This window comes from Asterias rubens, chromosome 13 (genome assembly GCF_902459465.1).
Source record: "Asterias rubens chromosome 13, eAstRub1.3, whole genome shotgun sequence".
In the NCBI taxonomy this organism is placed as follows: Eukaryota; Metazoa; Echinodermata; class Asteroidea; order Forcipulatida; family Asteriidae; genus Asterias; species Asterias rubens.
This window is the reverse complement of record NC_047074.1, coordinates 12,763,846-12,776,782: the sequence shown is the minus strand read 5'-3', so window position 1 is coordinate 12,776,782 and position 12,937 is coordinate 12,763,846. Positions and strand designations below refer to the sequence as shown.

Here is a 12,937-nt window from a genome sequence, read left to right as displayed (position 1 = left end):
GTCTTGGCCGGTAATCTGATTTTACCAAGCAATGAATTTTTTGCTTAAGCAAAATTTTGTGCTTAAGCAGCTCTATGAAATGGGCCCAGGTATGTATTTTATTACAGGTGGAATGTTTGTAGACTTAATGTATTTTTTTTTTCGTGTGTAGTCATATTTTATGTATACAATTTTATTTACAAAAAATTACGTGTCTAAATAATTGAACAAATATAAAGATTGTTCATGACATACTGCAATGAATCAGCACTTTCTCATACTTTCTATTGGTAAACGATTGCTTCAAATTCCCCAACAGTCTAACCATTGACAAGGTCGAGGAATCCTTCCAGATCAACTTGGATATGACCTTCTGCCTGGACGGTGACTGCACTCCAATCCCGATCCTCAGTGATGCCATCATCCCCATACCATTCTGTAATCCCAATGCCTCCTTTGAGCTTCCTGGCGATGGAAGCTTTGCTGCACTAGCAAGGGACATCGGAGGCAACGTGGGCGAGTTGGCGATCCAGGCTGGTCTACGTAAACTTGGAATTCAGGTTAGTCAACTGAATTTACTCGAGACTTTGGTTCAACAGTATATCCAAATTTAATTTACTTTTTTAACCTTCATTTTGTAAATACATGTATAGATTAATGATTTTAAAGTTTTTGTGATGTATTTGTAAGTTTTAGTATTCTGTTACAATGAATCTAACCATAAGGTTGGACATAAAATTAACGTTATTTTACCTTATGGAAATTTGCATCGGGGATAAAGAATTTAAATTTTGGTTTCACCCATGTTCACCGATGTGTATTGTATACTCTCCCGACCTCTGTAGGAGAAAAATTTGTAATATGCATGTGATTTACTGGGTATATATTGCTAACACACATCGGAGCATATCAATACTTTGAAAATTCTCACGAAAATTGCTTTTTTTTTTAATGTAAATTCCGTTTTATTCTTCAGGAGTTTACCACTAATCAGCGCTGTGACCTGACTGTGCTTGCTCCAGCAGAGAACAGTAAGTTTAGTCTTTTACTTCCTTATCATTTATAACAGTTGCAAAGGAAATACAATAATCAATTTAGGAAAAGATATCATGGCATGTTTAAAATGAGGGCATAAACTTTAAACTCAAGGTATTATTTGATAAAGGCCTTGGCCTACTTCTAAGTAAACGTGTATATACGTCTAAACTAGTCTTAATTTGTAATATCGCAAGTAAATAATAAGTGTTTTGTGTTAATAAAGCACAAACACATTTAAACTATTCCTTCTAATAAACTGTTTAATGTTCAACCCAATAGAATGCCCACTGATGAATAAACCACCTTCAACGAACATACTGACCTGTACAGTAGACGACCAGTGTCTTGGTATCCATTGCTGTGCCTCCTTGGATCTTATCTTCACGCGACTATCTACCACAGCTTGGGTCGTTCTAGACCCTTGCGAATTCGAGCTGTCTGTTGGTTTTGGATCTTGGACTAAAAACTTGACTCTCTTTGAATATGACTGGGGTGTGGAAAGGACAGTTGACATCAGTGATACTGTTTACATAGTGTAAGTCACTACTGGCCTAATTTTAGAAGTGTGTTAGAATTTAATATCTGCGGTACCCGCTGCAAAAACATAGGATTCGATCTGCCTAAGACACTGCTCTAGAATTGCATGGGTCGTGGGTTCGAATCACACCCGAGTAATATGCCTGTGATATTTTTTTTTCACAGGACTCGGGAAAGTACTGAGTATAGAGTGCTAACACACATCAGTGTAAGGGTTAAAACCAAAATTAATATGTATTAGAATTCATAGATCGGAAAACTTATAATCACTGGTAACCATTATTCACAAAGTTGATCTTGTTTACATAATAGGCCTACTTGAAACACATTATCTTATTTAGTGGAAGATCTTTACTCCCTAAACTAGAATAGTTTCGGTGGTTTGATACTATGTTAAGTATGGTGAATAGAGATGTTTGGGAACATTTACTACTATTATTAGTCATCAATTATATAAAGAAGGGAAATGGATCAAGGGAAGGATCCAGAAAAAAAGCGGGAGAATATTACAGCCAGTCAAAGTCTTTATTTCAGAAACAATTCGTGGCTATGAACCAATAGGAGTAAAGTGGTGAGGACAAACGATGTTGTATGAAAGGGTGGGTTACTGGCTCATAAAATGTGTAAATGCATTGCTCGATAACAATGCAGGGAAACATGAAAGGGTAGGTTAAAAGAGTCATAAATATAGTAAGGAATAATGTTGATAAAGTTAATCTTATCTTTAAGTCAGGCAAGCAGACGACTCAAAGGAAAGATTGGCTTGCCAGAAGTTAGCAAGCAGAGTCAAGCCAAATTTTCTAAAATGTGGTTAATAGAATTAGCTCTCATACTTTATCATCTTTCTTTCTTTTCCTCGTAACCAGGTTCACAGTTGACAAGTTAACAGCCCAGAAAGAATTCCTGATCGACCTCTCGGTGTCCCTGTGCATAGATGGTACCTGCACACCGATCAACCTGTTACAGGGAGCCCGTGTACCCATCCCGATCTGTAACCCAAATGCTACCTTCTCCCTACCAGGCGATGGTTCAATCGCTGGTTACCTGGACACCATAACAGGGGAAATAACTAATGTAGCAGTGGATTTGGTGCTTGGCAGTTTGGGGCTAAAGGTGACTGTAATAACCAATTTGTACAATTAGAAATTAACAGAGACATATACAAACAGAAGTACCTTTTAGATTATGAAGGTGACTATAATAACCAAGTGGTACAACTAAAAAATTAAAAGAGACCTTTTCCAACAGGAATGCTTTTTAGATTTCAAATGCCAACATTCAAACTGAAAAGTATAACACATTCGTAATATATTTATTTTCCTTTTTGTAGAATTTCTTGTCAAGGAATACGTGTAGTCTTCCTCTTCCTGATGAAGGTAAATTTTAATGTTTGTTCCTAAAATTAACACCTATTTGGCCTGTTAAAAAAAACCGAAACCTGTTTGGTGAAAATATCAACCAACTTTGTGAAAGTATATTTTAACACTGTGTGTCATCCTTACCAATAAAGCTACGTTCTTTATCTCGAAATCATTAGGTTGTCCAGTTCAGATTCCCACTGGTCTACCCACGTTTTCCTGCCGTATAAACAGCCACTGCACAAGTCTGCACTGCTGTCTCAACTTGGACCTCAAAGTAACCCAGCTCAGCTCCAAGGCTTGGCTGGAAATCGACCCTTGTGACTTCAAACTATCAGTAGGAATGGGAATGTGGTACTTCAACATCTCACTGTTCTCGTATGAGTGGGGGAAGATGGAAAGATTCCCTATTGGGCAAGCGATGAGTGTGGAGTAAGTTTGTCAAAATATGAGGTTTTTCAAATATTTTGTTTAAAATTGTCTGTTTATCAGTAGATATTTGTCTTAGAAGCAGGAGAGTGGTGATGAGCACCACATTGGTAAGAGTGAAAATAGAATGCTAGCCTTTGAGGAATAAGTTAAAGCCATTGGACACTTTCGGAACAGAAAACAAATTAAAAGTTCACAGATTTACAAATAACTTACAGGGTTTACAGAAGGTAATGGTGAAAGACTTCTCTTGAAATATTATTCCATGAAATGCTTTACTTTTTAAAAAAAATGTTAAAACAATATCAATTCTCGATATCGAGAATTGCGGATTTATTTTAAACACATGTCATGACACGGCGAAACGTGCGGAAACAAGGGTGGGTTTCCCCGTTATTTTCTCCCGACTTCAATGACCAATTGAGCCTAAATTTTCAAAGGTTTGTTATTTTATATATAAGTTGTGATTGGCCTATGACAATACTGTTTACCGTAAGTGTTCAATGGCTTCAAGCAAGAAAAAGCATCACAGGAATGATTCCATATTTTTTGTGACTCAAATTTCGGCAGTTTGTAATTGCGTGTATATTGGGTCACACAAATTATCTAATAGGTTCTGATGTTGGCCGTGTGCCTTTAAACCACTTTGCTTGATTGTAATTTCCTTTTACAATACAATACAATACAATAAACTAAAACTATTTGTCCCTGTATGGGAAATTCCTTTGGCCTTTTTGCTCACATAAAAACACAGACATCAGTAAAAAGGTACAACGTTAAAAAGGGATTAAACCTTACCACAGAGAAATAGTGGGCCTCAAATACAGACTTCAAAAGTGAACCACGGACAGATAAAATGACAGATAAAAAAAAGAACACTAAACATATTTAAACAACAACAATAATCAAAATGCATTTTTAACAGCAAAGGCGTCTAGATCCCAAAACACAACAACTCACCGTTCAAGCTGGCCATCGATAAATGAATGGAAGCCGAAACAAATGAGCTGCCATACCTCCAAGTACTGATAGCTCTTTGAATAAAACGATTGGCTCTAAAGCTTTCCTGGAACGAGGTATGCTTATTACTCACTTATTATTACTCAATATTCTCACTGAAATCAGATTTTCTATTGATAAACTGGATGCTTCAAAGGAGTACGAGATCGATCTTGCATTCTCTCTCCAAGTCGACGACGAGACTACGGACTTCCCCCTCATGGAGGCAAAGAGAATCCCTATTCCCATCTGTAACAATAACTTCTCCTTGACTCTACCTGGTGACGGGTCTGTACGGGGATTCCTGGAGGAGCTTGGAGACACTGTGGGACAATCGGCAATTGATTTGGTTTTGAGAAAACTGAACTTAGATGTGAGTTTTAAGACCAAATCTTGCTCTTTTTTGTAATAATTACAAAAGCATCAGAGCAATATTGTTTTCATCTTAGATGAAAACAAACGTTCAAATAATGCTTCGTGCTAGTGAAAAAATTAATTACACTCTTTTTGATTTTGCCAGGATGTTGTGAGTGGCAGATCGTGTGAATTACCAGCAGCTATGGCAATGAATACAGGTGCAGTTTGATTTATTATTAATTTGTAAAATGTTTGTGGTAAGAGTAAATTATTTAACTCTACCAACAATTTGAAAAAATCCTGCTACTGCCTAAGCAAATAAATCAATATATTTTACTTACAGCTTTAACCAATGAGTCCAAACCTGCTACTTTAGCTGAAGAAAAAAGCAGTGTAGAAAACTGTCTTCGTTAAATATTTGAGAACCTTCTCTGACAAGAGCTGACGGTGAAGTGGACGAGCTTTTGCAACGCGCCCCTCGTTGTCGCTACGCCTCAGTGGTTTTCAAAAGAAAAAAGGAAACAAAAACGTGCGCCTACTGTGTACCAAGAAAGCTTATTCGTTCTTAAAGGAACATTTCAGAATTTGTTTTGGCTAACAAAACAGGTGCCGGCAGTGTAAACACTTTACGTAATTCACCACATACATAAACTGACAGACCTGTATAAGTTTGAGATCGATTGGCCATCTGGGTCACGAGAGAATAGTGAGAAGAACAAAAAATGATTATCAGTTTTGCATTGCATCGATGCCAAATTAAAAATGAATAAAACGCTCACTGAGCGATAAACTCCAAACGCGAAGTTAGATTATTTATTTCTCATCAAATATGACATTTCAGACAGAAATATTTCAAGGGATGATTTAAACAAACATCACCTTAGACCATGTAAGTTTGATGTAAATCTGACATCTTCACGATTTTTGTTTCTTACCAATTCTATAACGTCCCTTTAAAAGGAGTTCACTACAAATCTACCTAGTTTCAGCCTACAAACAAACAATCAAAAGTACTGTTTCATTTGTTTTACTCGGACTGGGTCTCTGTCTCGCACAACTATTAATCTCCTTCCTACAATTTCAGCTTGCCCAATGATCTCCCTCCCCACCTTGGCAAACATCATCCAGTGTTCAACCGATGATAACTGTCTTGGCATCCAGTGTTGTGTCAATCTGAACTTTATCATCACCACACTCATGCTCGATGCTAGAATCAAAGTGGACCCATGTAACTTCCAGCTTCATGTGAATTTTGAAAACTGGGAGCGTATCTTTACTCTGTTCAGTTACACTTGGGGGAAGGTGGAAATGGAACCAATCAGTGATGTTGTGACTTTAAGGTGGGTTTGGACAAAATAAGCTTTGCGACAGACAACTCAGGATATAGTGACGGAGAATTGGTGAAAAGGCTTTCCTCCTGCAGTGGAGTGATATAGGCTAGACAGATAGACAGACAGACAAACAGACAGACAGACAGATAGAAAGGATCAATTTGAGAATTCATGCAAAACCATGTAGCTATTATGAATATAGATCATTACAAAGTCAGTAAATTTCAGTGGTTTTGAATTTTTCAAAACACTTGGTATTCGCTGTACAAACAAAATATGTGACTGTCCAATATCCAATATCGATGTACAAACCTACGGTAATGTCCATTATCCAATATCGATGTAAAAAGAAGACATTCACTGTACAAACCAAAGGGAATATCCAACATCCAATACATAAAAAGCAACATCGATATTCACTGTTCAAACATATTCAAACTATCTTTAATGTATGTGTTAATTTGTTTTGTAGCTATTCAGTTGATAAGCTGACGGAGATGATGGTATTTTCTGTTACACTTGATGTTGAACTGTGCATTGACAACGCATGCGTGACAACCTCCATCTTGGATCACGTCTGGGTCCCAATCCCCATCTGCAATATCAACCCTGTTACATTCACCCTGCCAGGCGATGGTACGGTAGCTGGATTTATCACGGAACTCGGAGGTCGTATTGGAGATTCAGCAATTGACTTAGTTCTGGAGAAATATGGATTGAATGTAAGAATACTTTACCAAGCTCGTCTCGTTCGAAGGTTTCTTTGTAGGATACCGACTTCTCCCAATTCCTAGACTTGATTCAAGTCCCGTTCTCGTGTTAAAGGGGGCACTAAGCATATCGCGCCGCGCTCGACGTCAAAATGTGGTCCCGAGTATGGGGAATTGCAGAGCATCACAAAACAATATGATTGTTTCTGGCGATGGCACGGGATTGTGACTTGAGGCAAGTCTACCCACTTCCATATTGTCAATCGGTTGAACAAAGTAACAATGACAGTTTGTTGCTTTAATCTTCAACACAGTTTTCTGTCCTGAAAGTAACAATGACAGTTTGTTGCTTTAATCTTCAACACAGTTCTGTGTCCTGGATGAACACATTAATAACAGTCTATGTTGAAAAGAAAGTCACCCTCCATGCAGAAGTTTGAAATCGTTGGAGGTGCAATTTAATTATATGTGAAAGCTAAAACAAAAATTTAACAAGTTGTTGTTAATCTGAATTTGTGTCCTTTGGGCCAATAGAGGTGCAGCCTCGAGAAGGTGTGGCCTGCAAACCAAAGATTGGAAATTGTATTTATCTAACAAATTTTACATTGTCTCGTTATATTTTTATTAGCAATATTTCCAGAGTGAACAGTGCGATCGAGGAACACCGGGCACACTCAAAAGCAGTAAGTGTTTCACAAAATGTTCATGTGTTGTCCATGAGATAAATTTGTACACCTTTCAATTATGTTTATAGTGGGCATTAACAGCTAGGCCACCGAAGACTTAGCTTTTGTAAATTCAATCAAAGAACATTAAAGACATCAATTCGCAGACTTGGTATCCAGCAATTACAAACAAGAAAGTCTAAAGGGCAAAAAAACGAGAAAACTTAAGACAGAAGAAAAACGTAAAAAAAAAAAAAAAAAAAAACACCAACCACAAAAATAATACTACTAGAACATCAGATAAACAATATTAACCGGGAAGAAAAACCTAATTAAAACATATTAGGCCGAGTAAAAAAAGAAAAAAAAGGTTATTTTAAACGATCTTAGCTTAAACAATCTGAATGTCTTGTCCAAAATGTTTCATTTATGTATTGTGTGTTTTCAAAAACAATTGATATTTGACATTTTAAAAAGAATGGCGGCCATCTTGAAATAAAAAATTAAAAAATTAAAAGCCCCTCCTCCTTTCTTTTTTTGAGAAACCCGGACGCTATACATGTTTTATTTTTTACTCGGCCTTAGCCCACTTCTTTTTTACGTCACCAGGTGACCCTTCTTCATTGAAATTGCCTTTTCTGTTGTGAAATGAAGAAGAAAAAACATCTTGACACCTATCATTATTAAAATCGATTAATATTTGGCTTTCCTTCTGAAGGTTGTCCTGGTGTCGACCTCGAACAGCTTCCTGATTTCCTCTCATGTTCCCTCACCGAGTCCTGTCTTGGCATTAAATGTTGTCTGGAGATGGACTTTAAGATCGTGACACGTACAGTCAATGCATGGCTCATCTTGGATCCCTGCAACTTCAAGCTGTCCATCGGTTTTGAGAACTGGGAGCAAAGTATCACCTTATTCCACTATGCTATGGGTGACTACAGGGAGGAAGTTATTAACAGCGTGCTGAGTGTGAGGTAACTTCCACAACACCTTTGTACCCTCAAAAAGGCTTGAAGAGTCTATATACTTGGAGGGGGATTTTGGACTAATTGGGTGCATTCTATTATCATTCCCCTGGTCGAGCCCGGTCTGCCCCCGGTACGTTCGAGTAGCTTTGAAGTCATTCCAGGGGCTCACCCTGGTCAGCCCGAAGTGTCCTGCTTGTGGAACGGGTCACTTGGGGCTGGCCCGAGGTGCGTGACGTCACCACGTGAGGGCAAGTTATCGTTTGATTAGCTCTTTTCGGAGGCTCACCGGAGTGAGCACCGCGGGGTCGACCCGGGGAAGCTTATCGAACGCACCCATTGTAGGATCGACCAAGTCTAGTTTGATCTTGGTTTCGAATTAAATGCTCTCAAAAGTCGATTCCGTCTTCTAACAGTTTCGATTTATATTTCTGCTTGTTTTCTGATAGGTTGAGAAAAACAGGTATATTTTCTCTGAACATTTTGTGTTTCTTTATCTTTAACAAAGGTGGCGTGTCAAAAAGTTAACTGTAGAGAAGCAGTTTGAGTTGAATTTACAGCTGGTCTTCTGTTTGGATGAGGCATGTAACACTGTGACTGTGTTTGAGGGCAGCCGTCTTCCGATACCGCTGTGCAACACTGAAGATTCTTTTGCTCTTCCCGGTTAGTGTTTTTATTTAACCTTGTGTCAAAGTATAAAGAACACATTGGCTATAATAAACATTGTTTAACAGAACTGGGTACTACATTATTTTTTTTTTTATAATCTCCACATGTTTATTCTAAGCGTTTTAATATGTGTATTTATTTATTTATTTATTCGTTTAGGCTTTAAAAACATCAAAAACATACAGCAACAATGACAGAAAACGAAGGTTTTAAAAAAAATATTGAAAAAACAATGAGAGACATATCAAAAAACAAAAAACAAAACAGAAGCCTAGGGATTGCCCAAAAGCGAACCAAATCACTATCCAAAGGGATAATCTCTTTAGGTATATAAATAAGACATACAACGAGCAATCAACAAGGGGAAAAATCCTGAAAATCCACGACAAAGCCAACCACTAACAAAGTCACGTTGAAGTTTCGTTGACATTTCTTTAATATTTATTCATGGTTATTCAAGATCCAATTTAAACGCTTTTTATTCAGGAGATGGCACAGTGTCCGGATTTCTTGGATATCTTGACGGAAATATCGGACAATTTGCTATCGATGCAGCAATCCGACACCTGAATCTAGACAGCTTCCTATCAGGGAAGGCATGCTCTAATCACAGACAAGGTATGTTGAGGATTTATGTTCAAATAGAGTTGTATGAAAAAAAGACACCGGGCACTTTTGGTGATTGTCAAATACCAGGCTCCTAACTTGGTGTATCTCAACATATGCATAAAGTAACAAACCTGTGAAAATTTGAAATCAAACTCCATTGGTCGTCGAAGTTGCGAGAGAATAATGGGGCAAAACACTCTTGTCGCACAAGTCGTGTGCTGTCAGATGCTTGACTTCAAGACCCCAAAGTCTAATTTTGAGGTCTCAAAATCGAAGTCGTGAAAAATTTCTTTTTTCTCGAAAACTACGTCACTTCAGAGGGAGCCGTTTCCCTGGCTGTTGACGGCAGTTCCATGTTAAATGGCTTCTGACTGGTACCCACAAACAAATTAACTGACAAATTAGGGAGACCGTGTAAAAAGGGGGCTGTATAACTCGACACGTTAATAGGGAGGTCGCTGATTCAAATGCCGCTCCGGTCAACTATTCTTTCCAAAAATGTTATAATGTTTTTGTAAACTAATCCAAATGATGTTCTATTCCTCCAAAGATGTTTGTTCAAGTGCAACTGGTATCCTTGGCGACTGCTCAATCGTTGGGGAATTCTGCACAGAGCTCAGATGTTGCCTCGACTTGGATCTGAAGATAGCTGATGTCTCGGCCTCAGCGTGGTTTAAGTTTGACCCCTGTGACCTCACCTTCACGTTAGGTCTAGAGACTTGGATGTTTCATGGATCGGTCTTTACATATGAGTGGGGTAAGACAATGATAATAATATTCGGTTTTTATATAGCGTTTTGTACAACCTGTCTCAACGCCCTTCCAACTGTGCCATTTCATTCCTTAAACCATCTCAGCTCCCTGGGGAGTATACAGCCTGTGCCGCCGAATACACGTATGTAGCGCACTAAGATAAACCAACAACAGGAACCATCTCTGCCCTCATAGGTACCCGTTTACCCCTGGGTGGAATAGTAAAGTGTGATAGCATGACCGTGCTTAAAGTTTCGTGTTAATATTTCATTTTCCAGTGTTTACTCTGTGAATTCAATATTTACTTCTTTAAGTCCAACTGTGCTTTCGAAAAGTGTCATGTTTATAAATAGAGTTTTTTTTTACAAAATTCCTTTTTCTAATTACAGGTGAAGAGACGATGGTGCCAGTTGCTCCTGGAATGACTCTAAGGTAAGTGTTCAACAACTCGCTCCTGTAGTTTTTGAAAGGTTGCATTGCAGGATACTTACATACATGTTAAACATATGTTATTAAAGATTTAAAAAACTATCCCTGCATCCAAATAAGTTTATCAAAGATTTTTTTGTTTTGAAGCCAAGGCATTCTGGTTGCATTATAGACCTAATTTGTGACTGACAGACAGACATTGTAGGCATTGTGGACAAACACCCAAGTTATATGCCTGTGATATTGTTTCACAGGACTCGGGAAAGTACTGAGTATACATTGCTAGCACACATCGGTGTATGGGTAAAAACTAATATTCCTAATCCCTGATGATGCAAATTTAACATCTATTAAACACAAAATTGTAAAATAAGACTAGATTGATTTTTATTTTTTTATTTTTGTTTGACCCATACACCGATGTGTGTTACCACTGTATACTCAGTACTTTCCCGAGTCCTGTGAACAAAAATCACAGGCATGTTACTCGGGTGGGATTCGAACCCACGACCCTTGCAATTCTAGAGCAGTGTCTTACCAACTAGACTACCGAGGTGTATGGGTAGAACAAAAAAAATATATATTCTTTATCCCGATGCAAATTTAACATCTATTAGATTGATTTTAATTTTTCTTTTTTATTTCAATCTAGATTAATGATATTCATAAAAAAAAACAATTGTCACTCATAATTATTTCCGTTTGTCTTGTAGGTATTCCATCACCAAACTCGATGAATCCATGGAGTTTCAAGTAGACATGACTCTAGAGTACTGCGTCGATGAACTTTGTACCGACATCGATATTGTGCAGACCATACCTATCCCGGTTTGCAATCAAGACTACAGCAGTTATAACTTCTCAGGTCAGTTTGTATTCAGTTTTTTTTAATTTATTCACCTAGTACCGCATACAACCATTCACCAACAAGCTGGAATTGACGATCTCTGGTTTACACACTGTAAAAAAATACGTAAAATTACGTTGCTTTACCGGGCAGCTAGGGTGCCAGGTAAAGTGCAGTAAATTACAAAGTGGAAGTTTTGCAAACTACCCCTTCGAGGCACAGTTTAGACTAAATCTTCCACGGTGAATTTACTGTAGGGCCCTACTTTACCTGGCACCCTTACTGCCAGGTAAAGCATCGCAAATTTTACAGATTTTTTTTACAGTGAAGGTATTAAGTACATTTCTTTAAAAGCACTGGACGCTATTGTTCAAAGTTAGTATACAAACTTACCCATAAACGAACAACGAAGAGCTGTTAACAGTATAAAACGTTGTGAAAAATAGGCGCCCTTTGAAGCTAGGTAGTTTTGAGAAAGAGGTAAATTCTCATTAAAGTATTAAAAGACTTAACGCCTGAAGTCATTTAAGGCATCTGAAAGCACACAAACTGTGCACCAAGGGTAGTTTAATGTCATGTTTCTCTTGCAACCTCGACAACCAATATTGAGTCAAAATTATCACGGAGTTGTTCTTTTAGGCATATGTTGGGATAGACCAAGTTAGGATATTGGTGTTTGACCATTACCAAACGTGTCCAGGGGTGGATTTCACAATGAGTAAATACTAGTCTTATCTCGACTTAGGACGAGTTACTCGTCTCAACTTAGGACTAGCCATACGTTTTTAACATCTCCTAGGACTAGTCCTAAGTTATGACTAGTCCTAACTCTTTGTGAAATCGACCCCAGTGCCTTTAACCAAAAGAAGAATTATCATTGCTCAGGTGAAAGATGCCTTGTTCGAATAAACTAACTTTTCAAGCCGAACAAGCATAACTGATATTTCATTACAGCATTGTCTTTGACGCTTTAACAATTTTACACATTTCTTTTCTGTGTTTACAGTTGACGGTTTCGTACAAACAGTGTCCGGACAAATCGTACAGGGAGTAACTGAGTTACTCTTAAATCAACTAGGCATTGACCCTGACTTCTTCAGTGGTGATCCGTGTGTAAACCCGAATGGGATCCAGTCTTACAGAAGTAATTTTTCTTTATATCTGGCTTTCAAAGAAGTTTTTAACCAAAAGGAAAACCATCAGATGTCCTTCATCTTATTGCAGTTAATGGGTTACCGTAAGGAAAATTGTAAATACCTTAA

At 37.9% G+C, this 12,937-nt stretch overlaps 1 protein-coding gene across 1 annotated transcript in view; it reads left to right on the top strand.

The window, feature by feature from the left end:
- LOC117298529 overlaps positions 1-12,937 on the top strand; it is a 106,123-nt gene that overhangs the window by 39,877 nt on the left and 53,309 nt on the right. Inside the window, exons 44-61 of the mRNA XM_033781832.1 lie at positions 299-539; positions 956-1,010; positions 1,297-1,552; positions 2,421-2,667; positions 2,885-2,930; positions 3,092-3,344; positions 4,467-4,713; positions 4,861-4,915; positions 5,782-6,037; positions 6,501-6,750; positions 7,367-7,421; positions 8,122-8,377; positions 8,877-9,031; positions 9,524-9,655; positions 10,197-10,403; positions 10,789-10,831; positions 11,542-11,693; positions 12,682-12,819. Coding sequence (XP_033637723.1) covers positions 299-539; positions 956-1,010; positions 1,297-1,552; positions 2,421-2,667; positions 2,885-2,930; positions 3,092-3,344; positions 4,467-4,713; positions 4,861-4,915; positions 5,782-6,037; positions 6,501-6,750; positions 7,367-7,421; positions 8,122-8,377; positions 8,877-9,031; positions 9,524-9,655; positions 10,197-10,403; positions 10,789-10,831; positions 11,542-11,693; positions 12,682-12,819 — 3,044 coding nt within the window. The remainder of the gene's footprint in view (positions 1-298; positions 540-955; positions 1,011-1,296; positions 1,553-2,420; positions 2,668-2,884; positions 2,931-3,091; positions 3,345-4,466; positions 4,714-4,860; positions 4,916-5,781; positions 6,038-6,500; positions 6,751-7,366; positions 7,422-8,121; positions 8,378-8,876; positions 9,032-9,523; positions 9,656-10,196; positions 10,404-10,788; positions 10,832-11,541; positions 11,694-12,681; positions 12,820-12,937) is intronic.